The sequence below is a fragment of the Balaenoptera ricei genome, chromosome X (genome assembly GCF_028023285.1).
Source record: "Balaenoptera ricei isolate mBalRic1 chromosome X, mBalRic1.hap2, whole genome shotgun sequence".
Lineage (NCBI taxonomy): Eukaryota > Metazoa > Chordata > Mammalia > Artiodactyla > Balaenopteridae > Balaenoptera > Balaenoptera ricei.
The window spans coordinates 33,274,868-33,302,779 of record NC_082660.1 but is presented as its reverse complement, the minus strand read 5'-3'; the positions used below and the strand labels follow the sequence as shown (position 1 = coordinate 33,302,779).

General features: G+C 38.4%; 1 protein-coding gene and 1 pseudogene across 1 annotated transcript in view; one reads left to right on the top strand and one right to left on the bottom strand.

Moving 5' to 3' along the window:
- The window catches only part of CFAP47 (cilia and flagella associated protein 47), a 487,004-nt gene extending 461,696 nt beyond the window's left edge, over positions 1 to 25,308 (bottom strand). The window contains 9 exon segments of the mRNA XM_059910362.1: positions 3,843 to 4,078; positions 6,676 to 6,752; positions 6,754 to 6,798; positions 8,830 to 8,990; positions 9,347 to 9,575; positions 11,752 to 11,890; positions 17,722 to 17,837; positions 21,233 to 21,384; positions 25,114 to 25,308. Of these exon segments, the coding sequence (XP_059766345.1) occupies positions 3,843 to 4,078; positions 6,676 to 6,752; positions 6,754 to 6,798; positions 8,830 to 8,990; positions 9,347 to 9,575; positions 11,752 to 11,890; positions 17,722 to 17,837; positions 21,233 to 21,384; positions 25,114 to 25,308 (1,350 nt within the window).
- Positions 2,656 to 3,137, top strand: LOC132357836 (leucine repeat adapter protein 25-like; annotated as a pseudogene).
- Positions 25,309 to 27,912: the final 2,604 nt, after the last annotated feature.

Here is a 27,912-nt window from a genome sequence, read left to right as displayed (position 1 = left end):
AAATTAGAAATAGAACTACCATATGATCCAGCAATCCCCCTTTTGAGTATATAACCAAAGGAAATGAAATCAGTATCTCCAAGATATATCTGCATTCCCATGTTCATTGCAGCATTATTTGCCATAGCCAAGAGTGAAAAACAATCTCAATGTTCACCAATGAATGAATATAGATAATATTGTACACACACAATGGAATATTGTTCCACCTTAAAAAAGAAGGAAATCCTGCCATTTGTGACAACGTGGATGAACCTGGAGGACATTATGCTGAGTGAAACAAGCCAGACACAGAAAGACAAATAGTACATGAATCTTATATGTGGCATATACGTGGAATCTAAAATAGTCAAACTCATAGAAGGAGAGAGTAGAATGTTGGCTGACGGGGCGGGGAGGGGGCGGAAATTGGGAGATGTTGGTCAAAAGAGTACAAAGTTTCAGTTATTCAAGATGAGTAAATTTTGGAGATCTAATGTACAGCATGATGACTATAGTTAACAATACTATATTGTATACCTGCCATTTCGTAACTATCAGCTATGGGGTTTTTTTTGGTTTTTTGGTATTTTGGGTTTTTTTGGGCCAAGCCACGCAGCATGCAGGATATCTTAGTTCCCCGACGAGGAATTGAACCCATGTCCCCTGCAGTGGAAGCACAGACTCTTAACCACTGGACCATCAGGGAAGTCCCTTATGGGGTTCTTTTTTGAGTTTGAAAATTTTATATAGCAAAGGGTGTTCCCAGGAGCCCCTCTCAATGTGAAATTCCCAAATTGGTTTCAGAGATGCACAAAAGTATATATTTCTTTTTATGCCCAGAAGATTATATGCTGACCTAAATTTAAGTGGCAAATATACTTCAGGTCTGTCTTGCATTATAGAAATTAAAAACCTTTGTGAACAGAACAATTTTCATTTAATAATGAAAGGAAAGACCCCTTATTATACCCTCTTTAAATGTTTCTTTCTCAACAGTGATTCATTATCTGCTCAGCCACATATTTATCAGCTGTCACCCATATATCTTCTCGAAACACTCAGACTCCCCCTCTACACTCAAACCGAATTAACCTTTTCATATCATGTCCACTTAAATTGTTGGCCATCCTACACATTTTCTCAACATAACCACTAGGAACAGCCCATCCCTAATCTACTGTTACTAATTTTATGCCTACCATATATTAAAAAACATCTTATTGCTATCATTTTCCACTACATATTTCATGCTGTAAATTTTCTCATTTCCTGGGTACTTAGCCCTTTCTTAAGATAATGCTAGTCAAATTGAGGTTGGATGCCACAATAGGTTCTGAAACATTTTAACTAGCAAAAGTAAAGCATCACAAAGGATGTAATCCTTCCACATTATAAATTCACCTTAGCCTCTGTTTCCTTTGTGCTATTATTTCCCATCTTTTCTGTAGCACTGCTATTTTCAATCTTCCACTCATTTTGCTCCTCTCACCACTTCGTTTCTTTCTCAACTTCCACCTCCACTCTCTTATCCTGGTGTGAAGAGCTTCTGTAGGAAACTGGTAATTGGTGTCTTTCAAAGTCTTTAACACTTGGAGCTGACTGCTAAGAGAAATTGACCAGATTCCTGTGATCCTTGTCAGTTTCTCTGATCAGAGAAAATCAGCTATGTTTTGAAAGATATGCAGGTTACTGGAGAAAATGAATTATGCTGGTAGGATAAAGAGACTTAGACTAAAGTCTAAGAAACCATTTAAAAGAAAGCGTTTTGCATAATGTGGTTAACACTTGTTATTCTGTGAAGACTAATTAGCTCTATTAAAACTGTGGCAGGAGTGTCATTCTAATGAAGCAGGAAGAGTTATACATATGAACTGCATGCATTTAAACATGTTTACAACAGTTCTTGACTGCAACTGGGAGAAAGCTTCCATCAATAACTTTATGAACCATATCACTATGCATTGGAGGAAAGATGATAACATAAGAACCTGAGGTGAAACTGAAGGCACTCATGTTTGCTACTGTTTAGAGCAAGGCTCAGCAAACTTTTTCTGTTAATTACCAGACAGTAAATATTTTAGGCTTTATGAAACCATACAACTCTCACAACTATTCAACTCTGCCCTTGTAGCATGAAAGCATCTATAGACAATAGGCAAGAAATAAGAGGGGCTACGTTCCAATAGCAGTTTACTTAAAACAAACAAACAACAACAACAACAACAAACAGGCGGCAGGCCGCCTGTGGACCATAGTCAGCCAACCCCTGGTTTAGAGGATCTGGGAAAGAGCTGTCTGAGTAGTGAGAAAGAGCAAAGCAGACCCTGACATCCACAAGCTGTCCTGGTGTTCACAGGTGTGCTTCGTCATTCAACTTTTCTGCTCTGCACCAGCAGTACAAGGCCTCGGTCAATTAAGTGTCATCTGTTTCCAATTAGAAAATTCTACTCAACCTTCAAGGTCTGGCTCATATGTTAACTATCTTGGAAGACCTTTCTACCTGGCTGTAGTTTCTATATCACCTTGTTACAGATCTGTTTTAAGATACTTTGCATTCTTCTTGAACCCTACCTGTTTGTGTGTATGTCTTACACTTCCTTAATGCATTAAAAAATTCTTACCTGGCGGAGCGTCGGAGGGAAGGAGGAGCCATAGAAATTCATCCGCCGAGCCATGAACGGGCTGCTCCGGGCCGAGGCGCCGGTCGGCGCGGGCTGCGTCCGGGCCGGGCTCCCGCCGCTACCGCACGGCCTCATGGGTTCGCTCACCGCGCGGGGCTCGTGGCCGGAGCTGGGGCGCATCCACAGCCCACGCAGCCGCAGCCGCAACGAGCGCGCCCAAGCCTCCGGCGTCCGGGACCAGCCCCTGTACGCCGCCCACCTTGACCCCGCCTGCCGCGCTGCCGTAAGTGACGGTGGGCGGACGCATCCCTGCTGTGCCAGCTGGGGCGCTGTACGAGTCAATCCTGAACTATTGCAAGCACCTGTGACAAGACTGGTCCTCCCTGCACTCAGCTCCTACCCACCCGACACTGGCCTGATGACGACGAGCCTCCTGATACCAGCCTGCCCCTCAACCCGCCACCCCTCACTGTGCCCCAGACGCACTATGCCCATGACCAGTGGTTGCAGGGCGCCTTCCACACCAGCCTCTGAAGAGCTGGCCTTGGGGGATGCATCCCTCAGCAAGTACTCAGACTACAGTGCCCGCTTTCCCCTCTACCACCTCACCTCACAGGAGTGTAAGACCTGGGCCTCTTGGTGGCAAAACTGCCACCACCCCCTCTCTCCTGTCTTGAGTTAGCTGGCACTGGAGCGGACACCTGGGCTCCAGCCTCTGCACATGGCACTGGACCTCCACTTCTCCCACATGTGTGCACCCAAGCTTGACCAACCTTCGGCAGCTCTGCGGTTGGGATGAGTTTCTGGTTCCCACCTCCTTTTCACCTTTTGCTGCTATCAGCAGCCGCTGGCTCGGGTGCATCCCATCTCCGGTCCCTGGGTTCTACTGCCCTAGACAAGGGCTCCAGGACCCATTCCTGCATCCACCCTCGTGTGGGAGGGCCAAAGCTCCATGCTGGATACTTAAGTTTAGGGGCCAACCTCCTTAGAAGCAGTAACTATGTTTTGTACTTTACATTCCCTACAGTGTCAAGTGCTTTTCCTGGCACATGAAAGGCACTTAACAAATAATTACGGATATTGTATAGGTACCAATACAAAAGTATTCATAACTAGGCCACAAAAGAGATACAATTTATAAACACTGGTACAACAAATGTAGCTTTTAATCCTCTGCATGGCTTTTAAGCCAACCTTAAAATATTTAAAGCATGTGAAAGCACAGAATGATTATCTTACCTGCATACATCCTTCATCTATCTTGCCCTTTTCAGGATCAATTTTAAAATGGGCAGTTTTTTTAAAGCGGTACATCACAGGAAGTGATTTGGATCGATTTTGCATAATACACTGAATCTCTGAACGTCCAACCATGAAACAAGGTGCAAAATTAAGGACCCTTCCCAGATCAAACTGTAATAAGACAGGAAGTCCTGAGCCTGTCAGGGCTAATTCCACTTTCTGGAATCGATCACCTGTAAAAGCAATAATAGCTTTCTAACATTAAAAGTGTTTTGGGACTCCAGAATACATTTGCTCAGTCCAAATAGTGTCATCTGAAAGACTTGATGAGACATGGGTAGCTCGTTCAATCTTTCATTCAACAAAGTTATTGAGTGCCAGGGCCTTCTTTGTGCCAGGGACTTTTCTAGGCCTTGGGAGTACAGCAGTGAATAAAATAGACAATGTCCTTGCTCTCATGGGTTTTACATTCTAGTGAGGTGACACTGACAATAAAATAAATAGATAAGGTAGAGTAAGACCGCGTACAATGTCTTGAGGGCTGCTCATTTATATGGGGAAGTCCCAAAGGACCTCTCTGATAGGGAGATGTGTGAGCAAAGATATAAGGGACTCTGGAAGAAAATCATGTGAAAAATCCAGAAAAAAAGTATTCTAAACAGAGAAAACAGCAAGTACAGAGACTCTAAGGTAGGAATGGCCTGGCATGCTCAAAAAAACCCCCCAGGAACGAAGTCGTATGGCTGTGGAAGAGCAGTTGAAGAATGGTGAGAAATGATCAGACTTAAGATATACTTTTGAGGGTACAGTTAACAAAATTTGCTGACGGATTGCATGTAGAATAGGAGATTGAACACGATAAATGATAATGCTAAGGTTTTTGGCATAAGCAACTGAAGTGATGGAATTTTCATTTCTTGAGACAGGAAAGACTTCAGGAGGGATAGGTTATAGGGAAACCAATAGTTCTTTTTTTGGACATGTTAAGTTTGAGATGTCTAGTAGACATCCAAGTGGAAATGTCTTATTAGGTCACTTAATATATTTGTAACCTTAGAGTGAAGATAAAGGAGGAAGGACTGGAGTTTTGAGGGGAGAAGAGAAGCTGTGTGATACTAATCTCAAATCGAGAGAAAGTGAATGCATGCAGGAACACAGCAGGAATGGCAAACACCAGGACTCAGTTGGGATTAGTGGTTATAGATATAAAGTGAAACCTCACAGCCTGGTTTTGTGTTTTTCGCCAGCGCAATTAGCTTCCCAGGTGCAGCGCTAGAGTAGGCTAAGAGTTGAATTTCATCAGATTAGAGGTTTTCCACTCAGCCAAAATGGGAGTTGAGCCAAGAGATTTACATATACTTGGGGAAAGGTGATTAAAATAATGGATGGTGGAATATAAGCTGAGCAATAACATAAATATGAAGTTTTGGAGATACTAGAAAGAAGCTAGTACCTATGAATTGTGAGCTCTAATTGAGTGAAAGAACTGTTTTGCAGAGAAAGCAATGTAACTAGAATCCCATAAACAGAGTTTATATTTCTTCACTCTTGGTCTTACTAGCCAATCCTAGACTCTGAGGAAAACCTAGCATCTGTATCTCTAGCCATTGAAAACTAGATTAACTTGCAAGCCCAGAATAAATGTTCTGTCTATGATCAGCAGACAGAGCTCCATATCACCAACCATGGCATAAATAGTAACAGAGCAATCAATTTCTGCCCTAGGAACACAGTTCAACTCTGCTCAATGACCTCACTTGTACCAACATGTAAATCTTCTAGATTCTTGACTTGCCATGGCTCATCTTTCTGGATTTCATCTCTCATCTGCCTATATTTTTCTCTTTGATCTTTCTTGCTAAACTGAAGTCCAATTCCATTTTCCTCACTGCAATGCATGCAATATTACCCAAAAATGTAAAAAGTGCCTTGCATCTTTACATGTGGCCTGCAAAGCACATGCACTTATCAATATCCTATAGCAGGATATTACACTCTATTTACTAGAGCTCTAGTAAACAGGGTGACTAGTAAATAAAGTGACTGTCACTTTATACAGATTCTAAGAGAGCAAAAGGTTTGATAAAGATGAAATAGGTCATTTGTTCCCATATTAATCTCTAAGAGAAAACCTAGGCTTACAAAGAAAAGAAGGCAGGTTGTTTTTTTGTTTTTTTCTTTTTTAATTCCCTTAACTCTACATCATCATGTTTATCTAACGTTATTTTAAAATAATAAAGTCGGGACTTCCCTGGTGGCACAGTGGTTAAGAATCTGCCTGCCAATGCAGGGGACACGGGTTCGAGTCCTGGTCCGGGAAGATCCCATATGTCGCAGAGCAACTAAGCCCATGCGCCACAACTACTGAGCCTGCACTCTAGAGCCCGCAAGCCACAACTATTGAGCCCATGTGCCACAACTACTGAAGCCTGTGCACCTAGAGCCCATGCTCCGCAACAAGAGAAGCCACTGCAATGAGAAGCCCGCGCACAGCAACGAAGAGTAGCCCTCGCTCGCTGCAACTAGAGAAAGCCCGTGTGCAGCAACGAAGACCCAATGCAGCCAAAAATAAATAAATAAATAAATATATTTTTTTAAAATAATAAAGTCAACTAAATTTTAACTTGGAAAATTATCATGTAAGTGATGCTGAGGCTGACTTTTCTCAACGTTCCACAGAAGACGTGTTAAGGTCTCTCGAATGTTTACATTTTTATTCTAGTCCAGAATTATATATTTTTATTAAACTGCCTCTACAAATATTGCTGTCCAAACTTTTAAACAATTTAAACAGCTATACATTTGATGATAATGTTCATTTCGTACTTACTTTTGATGGTTTTATTGTTATCATCTCTCAAAAATCCATCTTTACTTCCTACAGACTCAAATCTCAGAAAGAGAGCAGTCTTGCCTGTGTGAAGGATCATCCTTTTGACCATTAATGATTAGCCTGTAAAAAATCACAATCAGTTATTTCTAAAGCAAAGATGATAACTTTATTATCTCTCAAAAGGGAATTTCAACCCAATACTTAAATCTCTGCAAACAGATGAAATTCAGGAATAAAAAGGTAACTGTGATCCATTTTCCAAAATTACTGCACAAGACATTGAGACTTGCCAAAAAGAAGGCCATACTCATATTATGTGAAGATCCAAAAAATGACTTCACAATGATATTTGTAAGATAAGAGGAATTTAAATATACTAGGTTGTCAAGGTCTTGCCTCCACCGCCACTTTCTATGTACAGGATTTTCTTTCCAGGCAAACTTCACTGCTAGCTAAGGTCTCTGTTCAACTCTCTACAACAGTCCTTCTTACACCAGGGTGAAACTGCAAACCTCTCGTACGTACCTGTCTCCTCCCATGGACTAAGCACACATTGCTAGCCACATTCTTGTTAGAGGAGAACAAGTAATTTGGAGAATAAGATTTGGTAACAGCCAAATCTTGGCAGAGGAGAAAAGCAAAGGAAAGATGAGAAGAAGGGAAGTAGGACCAAAGACAGAGATGGGTTACATCACAGGCTTGTGCACTGGCAATCTTTACTTGCCTTACCTAGAGCTCAGCTTTTTAGCAGCGGATACTCAAACATACACCCAAAAGGCTGATGTGAAATAGTACATAGGAAACAAAATAGCATAGTGAGAACATCTTTAACTAAGACTACAAATCACATTTATTCCTATGTGTTCATGCTAGACTCTCAAATAAAATGAACATGTTGCCATGAAAAGAATATTTAGAATTTCAAAGATTGTGTATTAAACAGAATCTTATAGATTCACCAAAGAAGTTTCCTGCATGAAGAGATGATTAATAAGGCAATTATAGGTTGTACAAATAGAACAATTACTTGATTTACTACCCTCCTTAAATTAAACCACAACTCAGTCTTCATCGGACAGTTGGTATCACCAGGTGACCCTGTTGCCACAGAGAGAAGTACATTAAACATTGCCTTCTTACAAACAAGGGTAAACATACTGACAATTGGATTGGTTATTGTCACACACTGCAACCTGTCAAGTGTAGCTGAAATTGCTGCTATATATTTAAAACAGCATTGCCAAGTATATTTTCAAACTAAATAATCAAACCAAGTACAGGGAAAAATATACATTGGCAAAAGTCCGAAACATCTGTATGAGTTTCAGCAAGCAAGTGTGGTTGATCCCGGCAGCTGCTATAGGCTTAATATTCCTGATACTCAGTAAGCATTTGGCCCTGGCAAGAGCACTGCATCCTCTTTGGAGGTGTCTAGAACATACTGCATGCCCCTGGCCATCACCTGACTATTTCTGCAGGAACAACAAGGTCTTGGTAGAACAGATTGGTTTGCAGCCAAAATCCAAAGCAACCCAAAACTTCCATCACCTCATTTCCACAAGGTCTGTCTGGAGAGATTTTTAATTTAAAATGAAGTATTTAGAAACATTTTTAAATATTGGAAATAATATTAACCATGTTAGAAATATTTAGAACCATAATAAGAAAAACCCAATTTGTGCCTTCTGCCAAGTTTTTTTTTTTTTTTAAATAAATTTATTTATTTTATTTATTTATTTTTGGCTGCGTTGGGTCTTCGTTGCTGTGCGTGGGCTTTCTTTGGTTGCGGCGAGCAGGTGCTACTCTTCGTTGCGATGCACGGGCTTTGCATTGCGGTGGCCTCTCCTGTTGCAGAGCACGGGCTCTAGGCACGCGGGCTTCAGCAGTTGTGGCACGCGGGCTCAGTAGTTGTGGCTCACAGGCTCTAGAGCGCAGGCTCAGCAGCTGTGGCAGCCTCGCTGCTCCGTGGCCTGTGGGATCTTCCCGGACCAGGGCTCTAACCCGTGTCACCTGTATTGGCAGGCGGATCCTCAACCACTGCACCACCAGGGAAGCCCACCAAGTTTTACTATTAAAGTCAATCTGATGAATGTATGGTTAATATACTTTCCATTAATAAGTAACATCATAATGGAATTAATTTTTGCTTACTTTGGGCTGAAACAAAATGTAATTAAAATGTTTTGATAAGGTTGTAACCTCCCTTCATTAGGAACATAGGAGATAAATGTGGTAATATCTATGTTCTTTATTTTCCTTAAGTAGGTTAGATTATTTAAAGCAACATCTGTTCTTTGTTGAACATTTGTACCCTGTAATATAAAATCAGAAATAAAAGAGTATTCAGGCAAAACACAAACAAAATAAAATATTTTAAGATGAGGTCATAAAATAATTATTGAAATTCCAGAGTCTAGATATAGAGAATATGTATGTTTCTGAAGTAACATACATAAATTTGATCAAGGCACCTCATAAAATTAAAAGAACTATTGAAAAATTGATAAGAAGAGATATAGATTACTATCAATGTCAGCTTAATTTACTGAACTTTTTTAGGTCACCTTTGGAGACACATGAAATGAAATCATATCTATCTTCATGTTAAAACATATTTAGAATAATTAAACAGCTTGTTGGTTATTAGTAAATTGCACTACTTACTTACCAATTCTTCTCCAACAGAATCATCTTGCATTATGGCTACCCAATTTATAGGTTCTGGGCTATTATTGTATGGAAGTGCATGTTCAATCTTTGACATTCCAAAGAAAACAGAACCAAAGCTTATGCATTCCAACTTCTTATCATTACTCATGTTTAACAATTCAATAATCTGCTCAACAACATGAGCTTTGATATTCAAAAATATGTCTGGACGATCTTGCAAACTCACTCTACAAGATAATGAATTATACACACACATTTTAATTAGAATTCTATATATTTTATTTTTCTCCTGTTTATATAAACAGAAATTTTATAAAATCACATAATAATTAAAATTCAAAGGCCTAAGAGCAGTTCCTTTCACGTATGTGCCAGAGACTGTCGTGTCCTTCTGTCTGTCTGAATCTGCAAAGTAGAATAGCATATGTGCAACCTAATTCATTGTCTCCAGGAAACAACAAAGATGGAAAACAACGGCATGAACTGACCCCCAAAATCACTTACTGATATTTCCATATCACCAGTGATTTACATGGTCACCTCTAGTTCTAGAATTCTGAGATTCTTTTCTAACTCATCCCATTCCCCCAAGTCCAACAGCTAACTTCATCTCCATCCTAATAACCCAATTCCCTACAAAGTGAAGTATCTCAGCAAAACTCCACTTCTTTGCTGAAATGAATATCCTCCCTCATAAAACTTCACTTTCCAGACTAATTTGAATTCACTGTTGCAACTTCCCTCCATCCCGCATTTATCCCTCTCTGGCATAAATGCAATCCTTTTGAATCTCACCCTGTCAGATACCACAGATCACTGACCAATCCAAGCCATCACCAAAGTCCTTAACTTTGTATCTCTGTGTATCTCTGTCACATTGGGCACGGTTGATACCATCTCTTTCCACATCTCCCCTCCCTTAGCTTTCTTGACACCATACTTTCATGGCTTTCCTTCTAACTTATTTAGACTCTGCCTTCTCATTCTTCTAAGACTTGGATATTTTGTAAATTCCATGAATAATGCTGTTTCTCTCCTACTTTTTTTATACTCTACCCTCCTTCTCAAACTTATTTTCAACACTTCATGCTTCATCTACAACTTATGAACTGACGACTCTCAAACCAACATACCTAGACCAAATTATTTTCTGGGACTCAAGATAAGTAAATCTAATAGGCTCCACAGGATTCTGCAAAGCAAATCAATTCCAGCATTCCAAAACAGAACTCAAGATCTTCTCCCACAGACCTGAACCTCCGCTTACCTTCCCTTTCTATAACCAGTCACTAAATGTAGTCAAATCTACCTCCATAACATATCTCCAATCTGCACACTTCTCTCCCTCCATACTCCCAATTTGTACCTTAACTGAGGCCTTCATTATTTCTCTTCTGCTTTACTATTAGAGTTTCTAGTCAGGCTATCCACTCCACATCTGTACTCCTCGATTTTGTACACTGCTATCAACATGACCTTTCTAAAATGCAAACTAATCAAGACACTCCCATCTTAAAACCTTCCTGAGATTCCACAGCCTTTACAATAGAACCTAAGCTCCTATCGGGGCTCACAACTGTTTCTCAAACATTTTTTTAATTGTGACCTTCAGTTAGAAATGCATTTTACATTACAATGCAGGACAGACACACACACACACACACACACACACACACACACACGAAACAAATTTTACAAAACGCCACTTGCCCTTACCATGTGAGATGCATTCTGATGTTTTCTATTTCATTGTTTTAATACTGGTGGTGGCCCATTATAGTGATTGCACATTCTGCTAATGAACTGAGACATACAGCATTAAAAAATGCTGTCCTATGGGGTCCTTAACTGGACCCTGCACCATTCTGTTTTTCTGGTCTCATCTCTCATCACTCCTCACCTCCATCTCTTTGCCTCAGATCTCTAGATGTGTAACACTGTCGACATTAACCTGTAGGAATTCAAGTCTTCTACTTGCACTGCCTGAAATCACTCCTTTAACCCACTCTCATCACCAATACCCACCTCCCCTGCACACACACACACATACATACACACATACACTCAGCCCAAATCACACCACTGCTCTTTGCCTGGCTAATTTCTACTCAACAACAGGTGTTTGGTTCAACTATCACCTCCTTAGTGGAGCTCTTTCTTGATCCACTCCCTCACCCCAACAAAATCCAAACTAGGAGCTCCTGTTAGGTGTACCCATATGCCATTCTCTGGTTCTTCCCATTTTTCAGTCCCTAGTGCTTGGCAAATAGTAGATACTCAATAAATGAATGCTGACTGAAAGAAGAAGCTAACATACATTCAAAGACAACAGGCATATATGAAAAGTGAAACAGGAAAGTATTAAGCACTACACTAGAATTAAGAACCATAGTATATACTCACTTTGCCACTTCATTTACAATTATGGGCCAGTCTGCACATAAATCCACTTTAATAACCATTGATGACTTGGGTTGCACAATACCACTGGTTGGAAAAATGACAATGGGTAACTGACCCTGGTATTCTGTTTTAAACATACCTAAGGAGAACAAGAGCAGATGGTTTACATTTGGATCCTTATAATGTTAACATTCACACTCTTAGTAGAGGACAGAGACACATTACAGAGTATATGGTCTACTGTGGACCAAGAATCACAGCTTTGATTGTAAGTCTTGTCTCTAGGGTCATCCAATAAATGTGAGCCTAGTGTTAGGACTCAACCCTCATTCATAGCTAAAATTTACTGTCTGCTTACTGTGTTCAGACACTTATGCTAAGAGCTGGGCATATGTTATTCTATTTAGTCCTCATAATGAAATCTATGATACAGGCTCAATCATTACCTCTATTTTATAAATAAGGAAATAGACACTTAGAAAGGTTGAGTAACTTGTCCAAAAATACACAACTATTATGATAGATTAGATCATCAACTCCAATTCTTTAACCTTCTCTGCATCCTTACTGTTACCCTCCCGTGGACTAAGTATGTTTTCCTACCCCTTGACGGGGCCTGATCATGTGATTCACTTTGGCAAATAGCATGGGGCCAGAAGTGACAACATGTCAGCTCCATCCCCAGATGTTCTCTTGCTCTTCTACCATGGAAAGTGTTTCTTTTAAGAAACTGCTGTCCCGTTGGCCTGTGCGCCCCAGCATGGGCAAATGTGAAGCAGAGCCACCCTGCTGACTCAGAGACCTGCGGTGAGTAACAGATCAGCCCCAGCTGCCTCAGCTTGAAGCAGTCACACAGCTTAGATTAGTCAAATTCCAGCTAATCTGCATAAGAATGAGAAACTAAAAAAAATAATTACTTTTTTAAGATATAGAATTATGGAATGGTTTGTTACATAGCAATAGTTGACTACTACTACAGCTAGTAACTAACTAATAGAGCTGGGATTTTCACTTGGATGTTTCTGACCACAGGGCTCACACTTCTAGCCACTACCACTACTCTATAAATGAATTAATGCAGTTCACATAGGGAAAGGGTGAAAGAAATGGGTTTCTAGACTCAAACAGCATATGAGGAGGCCACAAAAATTTCTTGTTCTGAAAGCAGAAATGGTCCATAATTTATGGTAATGTTTGGTGCCTATCTTAGAGCATGCAGGTGAGATCAGATACTATCTCTTTTTCATCTTTGTGGTCCTGGCACCCCACACAGCGCCTAGCACCAAGCAGTGTTCAAAATGTCCAATAAATGGGAGGTAACCAGTCATGAGTTTCTTTGATATCATTATACAATATTAACACAAATGAGCATGCTGCCAACATAAACAACTAATTCCTAAACAACTAAACAACTAAAATTCCTAATTTACCAGTTTTAAATCACATTTGATGACATTTTCCAAAATTACTCATTTAACTTCGGAGAATGTAATATTAGCGTAATAAAAGTACTGAAAATATAAAAGATAATAAAACTTTAGGTCCAGAGATGACCAGATGAAAAAGGCAAACAGTGACAAAATTTGTTAATCCAATCATTTTTAGAGACTTGCTAATGACATAATATTTAAGGCTTATTTTTTCCTGTCATAATATAAAACAAAACTCTATAAAACTATATCCATAATGAATAAATATTATTGACTCAATTCTCCAGGAAAAGAAAACTATATGAGTTCAGTTAAGTCTGAGTCAGTGAAATAGTTTCTATACTGGAACCACTTTTCTGTAATTTGACAAAAGAGTTTTAAGTGAATGGTTCAAAAGCTTATTCAGGAACAACCCCTAACAAAAGAACATTGTTCAATCTTTTAAATATATTAAAACAGTGAGCTGACAAACATTACTGTGTCTTATGTAACTTTAATATCATTAGTAATAATGAAATATTTGACTGGTTTTTTAATTGCTAACAACAGGAGCAAGAACACCAGGCAAGGAGAAGGGTGTCATTGAAGAATTTCTGTCATCAAATTTTCATTTCTTTTTAGATGTGAAACTGGTTGATGTGTAGAGAATGAACTAGAAGGAGATAAGAGGTGACTCCAGACAAATAATTTAGGTTGATGTAATTATAAGGCAAGAGAAGATTATGGACTGTTGTAAAAAAGTGACTATGGGACAGAGAAAAGTAGGATTACTCACACTATAAGGAAGTGAACAGACAGGATTTAATAGTTGACTGAGTAAGGGGGTAGAGGGTGAAAAGGAGGGAGGTGTCAAGGATTTGTCAAATTTCTGACTTGGCCATATACATGGTGGTGACATTCAATGAAAAACAGAAAAGGAGAAGTTTGGGGGAGACGTTGAGGAGTTTAGTTTTAGACGTGTTAACTTTGAAAAACCTGAAGGAAATGCAAAGTCTTGTACAGACTTCAGTGAAGTAACAGGAATGGAAGTGATTGCCTAGGGAGAACAGGGTGACTGAGGAAACATGAGGGTCTATGACAAATCCTAAGGAACACCCACTTCTAATGTACTGAAAAAAGGGACAGCAGTCCACAAAAGAGAATTAAGGAGGAGGGAGAAGAAGAAGAATTCTAACATCAATAATGAATATTTACTGAACACTTAATATATGTCAGAGAGTGTGCTAAGCATTTTATTAATCATCACCACAATTAGAGGAGGAAGGCGCTATGTTTATCTTTAATGTATAAGGGAGGCAATGAATGTTTGGGAAGTGTAAATTCCTTGCCTGGGGCCTCCCAGCCAGTTAATATTGTAACCAAGATTTGGGACCTGGAACACCTCGCTCCAGGTCAAATCAATTAAATGAAGGCTTACTGAATGCCTGGTATATGCCCAACATTGTGTTATGCATGAAAAGTATGTTGAGATTTCATGACATCAGTTTCCATGAAAACAAAACAAAAAAAATGCATTGACAATAAGTAGTGGGTGCTTCTCTGGTAGTTAGAGAGGATTCTGAGGACCACTCCTGGGTCTGGTCCACTTCAGCAAATTTTCTGGTTTACAGATGATGCCAGGCTTTTCTAGACAGTGATGTAGAGAGATGATGCCGATGATCAGGGGAAGAGGGACAGCAGACATTAAGAGCAAGAGAAAGGTCATATATTTGGGGCAAAATAACCCCAAAAAACCTAAAGGAGTCCTAAGGTAGCTGTTCAAACCCAGAAATGGTGTGTAAAGATCACACTAGGGACTTTAAAGACTACTCTACATCATAACACAGTAGTAGAAAAAGTACCCAAAGATTCAAGAGGGGAAGAGGGAAATGTGTGCAATTCAAGGCATGCTAAAATAAGGTTTTTTCAATCTTCAATGATAAAAACTGAGAAACAATAAAGACATAAAAGAGAACATGGAGTTCCCCAGCTCACAAAACACTAATATTAGAAACATCTTAAAGATTAAACCATGTCTTTTCAAGATGAAAAGACAAGCACTACTTTGTAAATTTAGGAAACATTCTTATAAAGGGCAAGACAACAAAATATATTCAACAACTTTCAGCTAAATCTAGGGATGGTTACTCCGTAATAGACTATTCAAATAAAACATCATGAAGTTGTTACATAAACTCTGGCTTCTATAAAACTGAAGATAATAACCTCAGTGACACTACCAGAGAGAGAAAACAAAGCTATACAAATCATGAATCTGCTGAATGTGGCTTTTTAATGTCCTCTTAAGTACACATATATGTTTGTAAACACTTGATCTTTGACTCTAAAACTATAAAGTATTTGTCACATAAAATCCTTTTTGAAAATTTTATTAAAATCATCTTTGGTTGCTGAATCTATTTTCTGCCTAAGTGTTTTTCTTCATGAAAATACATTATAATTCTCATGAATATTTATATATTGTGCTTGTGGGTAATGAGGACTTTATGACACTTTACGGGCACTTGCTACTGTGAATATAAAACATACTATCAATTTTGGTAAGGGTGGAAAAAATAATATCATTCAACTCCAAAAATGAGGGACAAAGTCAGCACTAAGAAAATGTGTTTCACTGATAACAATATGTTTCAGTTAGTAAGTTAAGAGTAATTAACATTTCATAATACTCAATTATAATTTACCAATATAGTATTAGCTACAAATACTATGCACACACAAAATATTAATACAATACTTAAAATCAATGTGGATTACTTTTCCTAAAATGTAGGGACTCAGGTCCACACATATACTTTTATTAAGTAAAATAATATTAAATATTCAATTAAAATTAAAATTATATATTTTTTACTTATAGAGAGTTTTTATAAGTAATAAAACTGTACAATTTGGTGAGATTTTAGAATAAAGAGAGGATATGATCAAAACTTTAAAGGTTTTGGAATGGACAACAGTTAAGAGAGATTTTGGAAAGTAAAAGAATACAAATAAAATTCTCTCAATTACATATCACTGCTCTATAACCAGACAATCTGAAGGACCATACAGCCCACAGTCAATCACCATAAGAGAGTTCATCCTTAACACTGGAGTCAGACCACAAATGAGCCTAATATTCCACAGTCTGACAGGCATCAGAAATTCAGCCATTTAAAAACCAAAGCATGGGGCTTCCCTGGCGGCGCAGTGGTTGAGAGTCTGCCTGCTAATGCAGGGGACACGGGTTCGAGCCCTGGTCTGGGAAGATCCCACATGCCGCGGAGCAACTGGGCCCGTGAGCCACAACTGCTGAGCCTGCGCGTCTGGAGCCTGTGCTCCGCAATAAGAGAGGCCGTGATAGTGAGAGGCCCGCGCACCGCGATGAAGAGCGGCCCCCGCTTGCCACAACTGGAGAAAGCCCTCGCACAGAAACGAAGACCCAACACAGCCAATAAATAAATAAATAAATAAATAATAAAAAAGTGTTTTAAAAAAAAAACCAAAGCATGGAAAGTGAAATGAGTAACATTCAGTGAGGAACAACTATCAGTTTTATTTGTTCATACCCCAGAACAAATCAGTAAAGTGAGAGACTGCCTTTGTCTTAATAATTCCCACTGCTCATTCAAGCAACCCCGAAGAACGTCCTCACTTACGGTAAAACGGGTTTGGATTTAAGACCTGTTTTATGTATCCAACAAGCAGTCTCAGAGAGAAATGCCCTCCCTGTCTGGAGCTAGTCCTCATCTCAGCTTGGGGAAAATGTTAGTCTTATCATCCCAGATGCTGACCATCCAATCAAGTGAATGAAAGGATAAGTGATTTTATGCCTACAGTATATCATCAATGAAGAGTGTGCATACACACATGCGTGTGCACACACACACAAAGACACAGGCACACCTATGCCTTTATGGAAACTCTTAGGTCACAGTAAGAATGTCTAGAAATAATCCAGTATGGAGAAGAGAGAAGCACTTTTTCTTTCAACAAAATATTAGTAAGAGCCTTCTAGGGATCATCATGTTAATTCAAAGTTGAATATGATCGAGAAAAAACAAATATTTACTGAGTGCTTGTGGTAAGTCAAGTACCACATTACAACCTTAAGTATATACATAATTAACCACAGTATATTTTATTAGCCAGTTTATAAATGAGGAATCTGAAGTTCAATGTCCTTAAAGATACTTGCCCCAGATCACACAGCTAGTAAGGCACTGTGTCCTGATTCTATCTCTGGAAAGCTCTAAGGACTATGTCACTTCCACGACACCACCTTGCCTTCTATCCTCAGGGAGATCATCAGTCATCTGAGAGTCAGGTTGTGTTAATAACAATCATAAGGATGTAGCTTCATCTTTCCTGATATTGCCTATCAGTCTTTTACAGTCATCCTACTTAAGGACCTTCAGTTTTGAGCTTTTTCAAATAACATAATTTTTTTGGAGGGGTAGGGTGAATCAGAGAATCCATTAATTGCAGAAGGTATATATTTCAAACAGTACCAATTTTCTTCCAAAAGTGTAAGTTAATTTATATGGCAGAAAGTATTTACCTGGCACTCTGCCATGGTTAATGATATTAATCTCTTTACAATATACTTTACTATTGGCAACCAATGTCCCAAAATTAACTTCTGACTCAATTTCCAGTTGACAGGATAGAATCAACCTAGAAGAGGAGAAAAGAGGACCATATGATGAACTTTAACAACTATAACCTCATGGTTAAATCCACAGGGGGACATACATAGATATTTTTATCTTAACTCCTTAAAAGATATTTCAGTTTCCTTATAGGTCTGCTGGTGGCACATCTGTCAGTAAAACAAACTGTAAAATAAAGACACGAAAAAAAGATAATGAGCCACATTTTAAATAAAGAAATCAGACTTTATGCATAAGTACATGGTATGCCTTCCCAAGTACTCACCTTGAGAGGTTACTCACATATCTCAATATTTTTATAGCTCAAAATATATTTGGAACTCTATTTTGGAATCTCCACCTAAGCCTATAATACATTCTTTTGCCCCCCACCCCGACCCCAAAAGGGTGCAAGTTATCTGAACAAAGTAAACTAGTTTGGATGATGCCAAATCTGATGAAATAAAAGAAGCTGTGATACTATAAAATATCACTTGGGGACTAAAACAAGGTCTAAGAACAAAAGGATACAATTGACTTTCCATGTGTGTCTCTAATTTAAAGGACTCACTGTAGCGTGCCTGTAGCATATGTTTTCATAAGCGTTTTAAAAATCCATTCTAATCCTAAATACACATCTTATAATGATATACATATACATATATATCTGGATAATAATTTATAGTTTATAAAGCACCATTAAGTATATTATCCTGTTTGATATTAACAAATTTCCTGAAAGGTAGGTAAATATTACGGCTCCTAGGTTACAGATGAAAAGCCAAAGACTTAAAAAGCTTAAATGATTTATCTAAGGAATTATCTGGATATAACGTTAGGGAACTTAAACTTGAATCCATTTTGTTAGACTTCAAGTACATTACCTTAGAAACCTAACAACGATAACAACAGCATCAGTAATAAATATAGTAATAACTAATCTTTATTGAGTCCTAAGGTTATGTGCCAGACACATGAATTAAGTAATTTACTCCACTTAGGATACAACCTCCAAAGCATAAATGCATACATACATATAATCACATATACATACGAACACACCAAAATTCATAAATAAAAATACCTGAACAAAACATTCACAAATACTGCCTATACATTGGTGGTCTGGGCCTTCTTTCTGGGATCTGTGTTTATATGTGTTTGTGTATTACTGGATAGGTACAGACATTCCAGAGATCAGCCAGGAATGTCCTACTTATGCTGCATAGTCTAAGAAATACCCATGTTCTTCTCACAGAGATTGTAATTTTTTGACAGGAAAAGATCAATGACCTTGTACATCTCTTTACAATATATTTATATGTGTATACATAATTGCATTAATAGTTTACAGGATCTAAAAGAGGAACCAGTTACACAAACAATATAAGATGTGAAGCTGAACGTTTTTTCAAACTTTTTCTCTAGCTAGATGTGGAAAAGTATCTTAAGAAGAATTTCTTAAGAATCTTCACACATACACACACATATACATGTACATACATGCACATACATATATATGGTTTAACCTTAGCAGTAAGGGTGTGGTAAAATGGCAATATATAACAGTTTCTCTGGCTTTCCTACTGGTTTCTCTTCTCCTTGTATAAAAAACTTTTTCTGGCCCCATATGCACCACAACACGTCAAGACAGTTGACCTCTGAGGACAATAAAGGAGCCACCTATCAGAAGAAGTGCCTCTTGACTCCAAATGCTCTCTGCAAGATGAGTTACCAGTTGAACACTGACTAAGGATCAGAGTTGAAGGAAATTCTGGAGAGGGGAATGACCAACACACTAATGCCAAGTACCAGTGGTCTCCAAACTCGGGGATGCTCTGATAGCTAAATAAATACCTTCCAATGATGCAAAGGAGTAGCTTATTCCTTTCCTAACATGTCTCCTATGCAGAATGGGATGTTGTGCGAAAGCAGAACTTCTCAACAACACTGAGAACCCAAATAATTGCACATCTAAATTTAGTTTATGAAAATGAAAAAATGCAAGGGAAATTATAAAAAGACTTATATCTAATACCAATATTAATATTAAATATTAATATTCTAATATTAATTCTGCTGGTGCTGGACAGAGACAAAAGAATAACACCTATGGAATCATATTTTGCTGGGGAAAAGAAGGATCATGCATGTATGTATGTGAAAAAAAACACAAAAATTTTAACAGTAGCTCTAACAAGTAATTTTATAATGAACAGAACTATACTTATTTCAATATAAAATTAAAAGCACAATGTCCTGGTCAAATAAATTATTTGTATTAAAGTTAATCTGCAAACCAGTTACTTAGTTCTGTATTATATTCATTATGTCAGTCCGTATTTTTCAGCCAATCTCAAAAAAACACCATTTTGATTTTTTTGAAGCCAAACATCTGTATTATTTAAAATTCTGTGAAGTAAATATGACAATAATTTAAAATTAAATTAAAATGTGAATATGGGTTCACAATAATTCATTTAGGAATACATCCATCATAAAAACAGAAAGTAGAAGGGTGGTTACCAGAGGCTGGAGGGTAGGAGAATTGGAGAGATACTGTTTAAGGGTACAAACTGGGAACTAGTAGATAAATAAGTCCCAGAGAGCTAACATACAGCATAGTGATCATAGGCAACAAAAATGTATTATAAACTTCAAAGCTGCTAACAGACTAGATCTTAATTGTTCCCACCACAGGAAAGAAATGATGACTATGTAATGTGATACTGGTGTTAGCCAACCCTATGGTAGTAATATATTGCAATATATAAATGTATCACATCAACATGTACACCTTCAACTTACACAATGTTATATGTCAATTGTATTTCAATTAAAAAAAAATAACATAGGATGAGAAGGAACAATCATTGAAGAGGTGTAGTAGCACGGAAATCAAGAGAATAAAGTGGCCCACAAAGGCAGTAATGGTTAATTGTGTCTAATGCTTCTGAGAAATGGAGTAAGATAAAGACAAAGGAGGTACCAACAGACTGGCAATATGCAAGAGCTACTTCACTGGAAAGCTGCAGAAAACAGCCCCTCTGGAGTTTGCTGGAGTGAGAATGGAAAGTAAGATTGTAGAGACAGCAAAAATAGCATTCTTTAATAAATCTTGCTATCAAAAGTTACAGAAAATATGGTGGAAATAAAATAGGGTGCGACTTCAAGGGGAAAAAAAGAAAACATGCAATTGTTGGACATTTTTTAATGATTTTAATTAAAAAATAACGGAAAACTAGTCTTCCATTTGTTTTGAACACTACAATTTGCTAAAAATTTGTTCTTTAAGTTCAGTTGTAAGGAAACTGTAGATACAAAAAGCCCTATTAGTCATAGAAAATACAAAATATTACTATGACCCTTAATATTTGAAGAGTGCTCAAAATATTAGCATGAAATATGAAGAATACATACCCAATTAGAGGGATCTCTACTGTTTTATTCCCTATTGAAATAAGAAGTTGGTCAAAAGTGTCTTCATTCTTATCAGGATGATATTCCACCATAGCTGTCGTCTGAAGGCCAGAAGCAAGTGCTTTATCCAGATTGGTCAAAATCAGTTTGAACTTCAGTGGGAGGAAAAAAAAATCAAATTATACATCTTAAGTCCTAATAAGAAAATAGTATGAGCAACTGTAGTTAGGAGTATACATTATTTCAAGAGATATATCAAGACATAGGCAATATTCCGGCCCTAAAGGCAAAGACTTAATGACCATATTTATACCTATCAGATTCTAGATGCTTCAGATATGCTTTTAATGGTACACAAACTGAAAGTGAAAATGCAGTCAGTCAAGAAATATGTAAATGCTCATGGGCTCCTTTAGAAGTGTGAGGTACTAGAATACAGAAAAAAAGGGAAGAGCAATCTAATGTAAATGTTACTCAGTCTAAATACATACACAATATAAACATGCACACATACATACAATCATAAATACATACAGCATTTTATATACTTTCTACATAAGGACTTGGACTTCATAACTTGGAGGAAATATAAAAAGGAATAGACCAATGAGGAAAAAGAACTTTTGTTCTTGAAAAACATTTGCTAGACTCCAGGAAAAATCTGAAGGGGGAAAGAGAAGAACTGCTTTGTGTTGAGTACGTCTGGTAGGTGAAGCATTCGATGTCTATTAGCTCACTTAATACACTTCTACAGCCCTGTAAGGCTGATATTAAGGCTCCCAGTGTAGAGATGAGAAACTGGGACCTGTAGGTGCAATTAATACCTAAGGTCACTGTGTCAGTGAGGACTCAAAACACACATCTGTCTGACTCTAAAACTTAAGCTCTTTCCCCACAACTAGAAAGAATCTCCTGAATATATAATCTCTTTAAAGAAGCAGACTATATACCCCTTGAAAATTAAATAATGTAAGCCAGGGACTAATCAAGTGTCATATGAGTGATGCAGACATAAGTATCATGAAAATCCATGAGAGAACATGATTACTGTGGGCTAAGAAGGAGTACACTCAACACCACAGGCTTAGAGGATGGATGTAAAAGGTGGAGAAGAAGCAAGAAAGGTGCTCCCTATGGAGGCGGGAATATCTCAGGCACACGCAGAGAAAAGAATAAGCAAAATAATCTCTCAGCAGGCAGCTAATAAGCTAGCCTCGCTGGGCAAAGAGCTTCAATAAGTAACAATGGAGGTCAAGTTGAAATTAATTATTCAGGGCTTTTAATGTCAGACTGAGTCTAAGCAGGGCTTTCCAGCAATGAGAGATACAGAGAACCGGAGTGATGTGTTGATACCACTGGTCTGAAAGCATCATACTTCCAGCAAACAATGATTCTGACACCTCATAACTACCACAGCCCAACTCTCAACCCCCATCCATCACCAAACGGTAAGAAAACAAGGGATAGATTATTCCCCACATAGGTCTTTGGGTGCTGGAAGTCCACATAACAGGTTTGACCATCTTCCTTTAAAAAAGAAGGGCAACTAGTACTTCAGCAGCATGTGCCCAAACTACAAGTTTCTCAGCACTCTGAGTGGTCTGCAAAGGTCTGTAAGGCACCACCCCTTCTCTTAGGAGCTTATGAACTGACCATTGAGGTGAAAGTAACACTTACCAGGAGCCATCTGGATACAAGTCCAAACTATAATGAATGTCTGTAAATGCAATTAGTACCCAGTAGGGGAGAAATAATTTGGAGATAATATGAGAAGACTTGTTTCAGAAAATGAGAACTCACTTTGACCCTCAAAGATGGGTGGGATTTGGAAGGCGGTGATTCTTGCAGGAGGGAGGAATGAAAACATGGGTCAAAAGAAAAGGAAGTCTGAGCCATGGGGGTAAGAGGACAATTACAAGTAAGACTGGCCTGACAGAACCAAAGGCCACACGAGTCAGCAAAACACTGGAGATAAGGACTGTGTCTTAATTTTCTAACAGCAACCCACAGTAGGTGGCATTAGCGCTGCATATGGCACATAGTGGGTACTCAATACATAGGCAAGGCAGGATCTTGGAAAACGGGGTGGAAAACAAGCACTGCTGTGTGTTAAGAGAATCACTTCCTAAATAATTACAATAGTGATGATGACAATGCCCTTTACGTAGCGCCCTGTTTTTATTTTTTCTTTCTTCCTCCAAGACAGTTAATATACTTTTTGCTAATCTATCCCTTCCCTAATTCCCTTTATGCCTGTGAAGGACCAGGAGTGCATATCATGATCTTGCAACAGATACTGAACTCATGGCCTTGGCCTCTAACTAGTAAACCTGTCTGGCCATTCTCTTGCCAATGTCAAGACCTGTGGTCTAAATAAAAACCACAGTAAAACTAATTATATTATTTTTCTTCTGACTGCATAAAAACCATCCATACAAGTGTCTCCTGGACATACATAAAATAGTGTTTGCCCACATCTGGGATTTGCTGCCAGCTTGAGTTTTAAAAGAAAATATTTTCAGATATACATTCAATTGTTCAATAAATAGGTAGTGAGTTAATGAAATAATAAACTTTTCCCCTAATTTTACAGTGTCTGGAGTAATCAGGTACTTCTTGATTTAAAGAGTAGTTAATAGTCTCTGTGATATACAATTTTATTACAAAATAAACACATTACTGTTGTTAAAACATGTACATACAAAAATCAATAAAGAATGATTCCATTTATATGAAACTCAAGAACTGACAAAATTAATCTGGTTCATTACAAATTAGTATAGTGGTCACCTCCATGGGGTGATTACTCCACGTGCTATAGGGAACCTCCTGGAGTGCTGGAAATATTCTATGGTTTGATCCAAGTGGTGGCTACGTGGAGATATATGTATATAAAAATTCATCAAGGTTTACTTTCAAGATTTGTGCACTTTAGTGTAGGTAAATAGTACATCAATTTTCTAAGTGTAAAAAGTAGAACATAAAAGTCCTTTTTCTCATTGCCCTCCTAATCACTACCATACATTTATCTATACAAACAAATATGTGCGATTTTAATTAAATCATAGATACCTTTCCATTTCTGTATCTAGAAGTCCAGCTGCATTCAATATCATTATCATTAGAACTATCCCACAAAAAAATGCAGTTATTCATCACTTACATATCAAAAATTCGTTTCACCTGTCCTATAACAGATGATCACAGTAAACTAATATCCATCCATTTACACAGATAATCTAAAATAACAGTGAGATAGAGATGAAGTTCTTGTCAACTTTTAAATCAGAAGATAGGGATAGCCTCTCAGAACATTAATTTTGCTGATTATTAGTACTAACTCCCTCATTAGTTTCTAAGTCTTATGAGGGCAGGACTCTCTCCATTTTACATCCCTAACACTTACTGCCTATTTTGTAGCAGGTTCTCAACAAATGTTTGTTAGAATACGAAATAATAAACCTTTCCACTATCCTACAGTATCTGGAGTAACAGGCACTTTATGATCCAAAGGGTAGTTAATAGAGAATCTGTTGTCATAATTCTATAGTATCATGAAGCATAGATTCTGGGCTGTTAAGAGGAGACAGACGTGAAATCCTCTTCCCTTCTTTCCAAACTCCCAATGAAGAAATTGGGAGGTTCCAGATCGACTTTTCTCCACCCTGTCTCCCAGCACCAAGCAGAAAGGAAAAAACATCAAAACAAAACAAAAAGGCCAGCACACTAAATCGCCGCTCCCCAGGAAGCTCAATCCTGCCCGCACCCCCCGCAGAAGCCGGGCTCCTACTCCTCAGGACAAAGCAGGTGCCCAGGTGGGTAGGCATTCTCGGACGGCGGCCCCCCTGAGGTCCTGCTCTGAACACCCCTGGTTGTGTTACCTGTGGCTTGACAGGCTCCTGAAACCGAATCTTCTGGCTGTATCGGCCTAGATTGTGCACGGTAATTGGGAGGCGGTAGACCCTCCCTGCCATCGCGTCCAGGAACTTCACTTCCGACGGGATCACCCGCAGCTGCATATCCTTCTTTGGGGTCTCCAAGTCCCGGGCCATGAGCGAGCTCCTCTCGGACTCCATAGCCGTGCTCTAGGTATCCCACAAACCTTTGCAGATTTGACCGATGACTAGCATGGACGCCGCCCAAGCTGCGTGAGTTGAAAACCTCAACCGAAGCTGCAGGCGTCTGGCGAAAGAACCCCAGGATCGCAGGTGTCGTCAGAGTAACCGGAAAACTTGCTTTGGTCGCCGAAATCCCAGAGGGATCTCACTTTGCCATTGGCTGGCAGGATTTTAAGATGTCACTGGCGGGCTGGGCACTTTCCTAGACCTCTCTTAAGATTAAGCTTAAAGAGCAGTGGAAGTAATGTGCCCGTGGGGTCTATCAAAGCAGCAACATATAACAGTAACGGAGGAATTCAATGGAAGCAGAGTCAGAGCCCCCTAGGTGTCCGGCTCAGTTACCTTTAGGCTAGCGTTTCTAAAAATCTAATAGCAATCCTCTGGGTCTTTTGTTAAAATGCAGAGTCTGTTCTCAGTAGATCTGGGGCAGGGCCTAAGAATCTGAAACACAGTCCCAGGTGATTCCAGTGCTGCAGGTCCAGGGACCACACACTGAGTAGAGAGGCTATAGGAACTTTAACTACTCTAGGTTAAGTTCCTACATTTGTGAAACAAGGTACTGCTCAGAAGACTGAGATCAGACATCTTCATAGCTAGATGAGCACCTTTCCAACAGGTCCAAATTCACACTGCCCAGTCCCTACTGTCTGTCATCATCCTTCATCTGCTGTGATGGTCCTTGGTTTCTAAGCATATTAGATGAGTGGTATTTCCCTGCCTTAAATTTGCCTCTTATCATAACTTTACAAGTTTCTTCCACTGACCTTTACTATCTGGAGCCAAGCACTGCAGAAATGGCTTTCCCCCTCCCTTGTTTTAAAAACTATATAGAATTCCCCACTCACATTAAAATTTGTATATAATTCGGTGCTTTCATTTCCTCCTTGCCATGGCACATGATTTTCACTCTGAGGGCACTAGCTTTTCCATCTGTTGGCCAAACAGTTACTCATCCTTCAAGACCTAAATATCCTTGTAGAAAACTTTCCCACAATTGTTTTACAAGATTCTCACAGTACCAAGATGATTGATAAGTTATTACTTTACTATAAAGTAACTATAAAGAGAAGCTTTAAAATTTCTTGGAATTGTTGTCGTCAATAGTTGAAAACAGTGGAAGTAGTGGTGGTAGACATTATTATTTGCAAATTCTTATGAAATGATTGATTAAAAGCATCTGCATCATTTTTTGAAATTCTATATATTTGACTTAAGAAGTGGGAGATGTGAGTCACACCTGGATTTTTACGCTAATCACTACTATGATATCACAGTACAAACCCAGTGCATATCTTTGAGCCCCTATGCAGGACAATTTTACAGCACTGAGAGGACAACAGTGGCCCAAAGAACTTGACTGCCCATTCTGGGCAGTAGGCAATTTTGGGGTTCAAGTCTAGATTTCTGCGTAGATCCTAAAGATACAGTGATGCAAATCAAATGGAGAACAATTTTGTTTCCCTGTCCTGTTCATACTCTCATCAACTGTGTCACATAGCTCTCTCCAAGTTCCCCAAGCCTAGAGCTCAATCCATTGCCCTTAGTAACTATAATTAAGCCTCCTTGATTTTTTACCTACTTTATCTACCTTAAATGTAAACTTAAGATGAAGTACTGTAACATTTGCATTACTTGTTTAACTCCAGAATGTCTTGTCCAATTTCCATTATCAAACAATGGCCATATAAAGGCATATTTTGGTGAACTGTAAGCTGTTTTTAGCCAAAATTTTCAACTTTGCATGATTATATAGTTAGTTTAAGGCTGGACAAATAACATAACAACAAGAGATTTTTACATAACAGTAATTCAAAAGATAAATAGTACCTTATATATATCATTTTCTAATATCATTTTCTAATATAGCTTCATGGAGAATAATGCTCGTTACGTATCATGGATGAAATGTCTGTGCTCATCTTTGTTCAGATTTCCAAGGCAGCATGGTTGGAAGGGCTCCTGTATAAAAATCAAAGTAGGCATTCTGACTGGAATACTTTATATATTATAAACAAGGTTAAATTTTGTTCCTCATTATAATAAATGGTGAACTATACTATAATGGGGACTTGAATGTTAAGCAGAGACACGCTAAACATCCACTGCAGACTTGCCATACTTCTACTCTGAATTAATTTAAGAGAAAAAACGTAACTCCTATCAATTACCTATAAATTTTGCCATGTGAAAAAGACATCAGAAGTCCTACTTCATACTTAACTGGTGGAAACTCTAATGGTGGGTAGAGTTTCTGAAAACTAAGGAAGGGGTAACAATGAGGAAGCAAGCGAAATGATCCCTAGTACAATTTTTGGATGTTTACTTCTAGACATGTTTAAGGGACTGAAAAAGTTGACGACAAAGGGAAAAAGGGAAAACAGTGGATATTACTTTCACGATTTAAAATCTTCAAAAGTTCAAATTATTTTTGGAAAAGAGTCTGAGTGAAGTCCAGGAAAATCTATTACAGTGGTTACAGTACTGACTTAGAAACAGGAGTTATTGAAAGAGGGTAAAAAGAACTTCTTTAAGCAGAAGAGTATTAAAAGTGTGGTAACCATC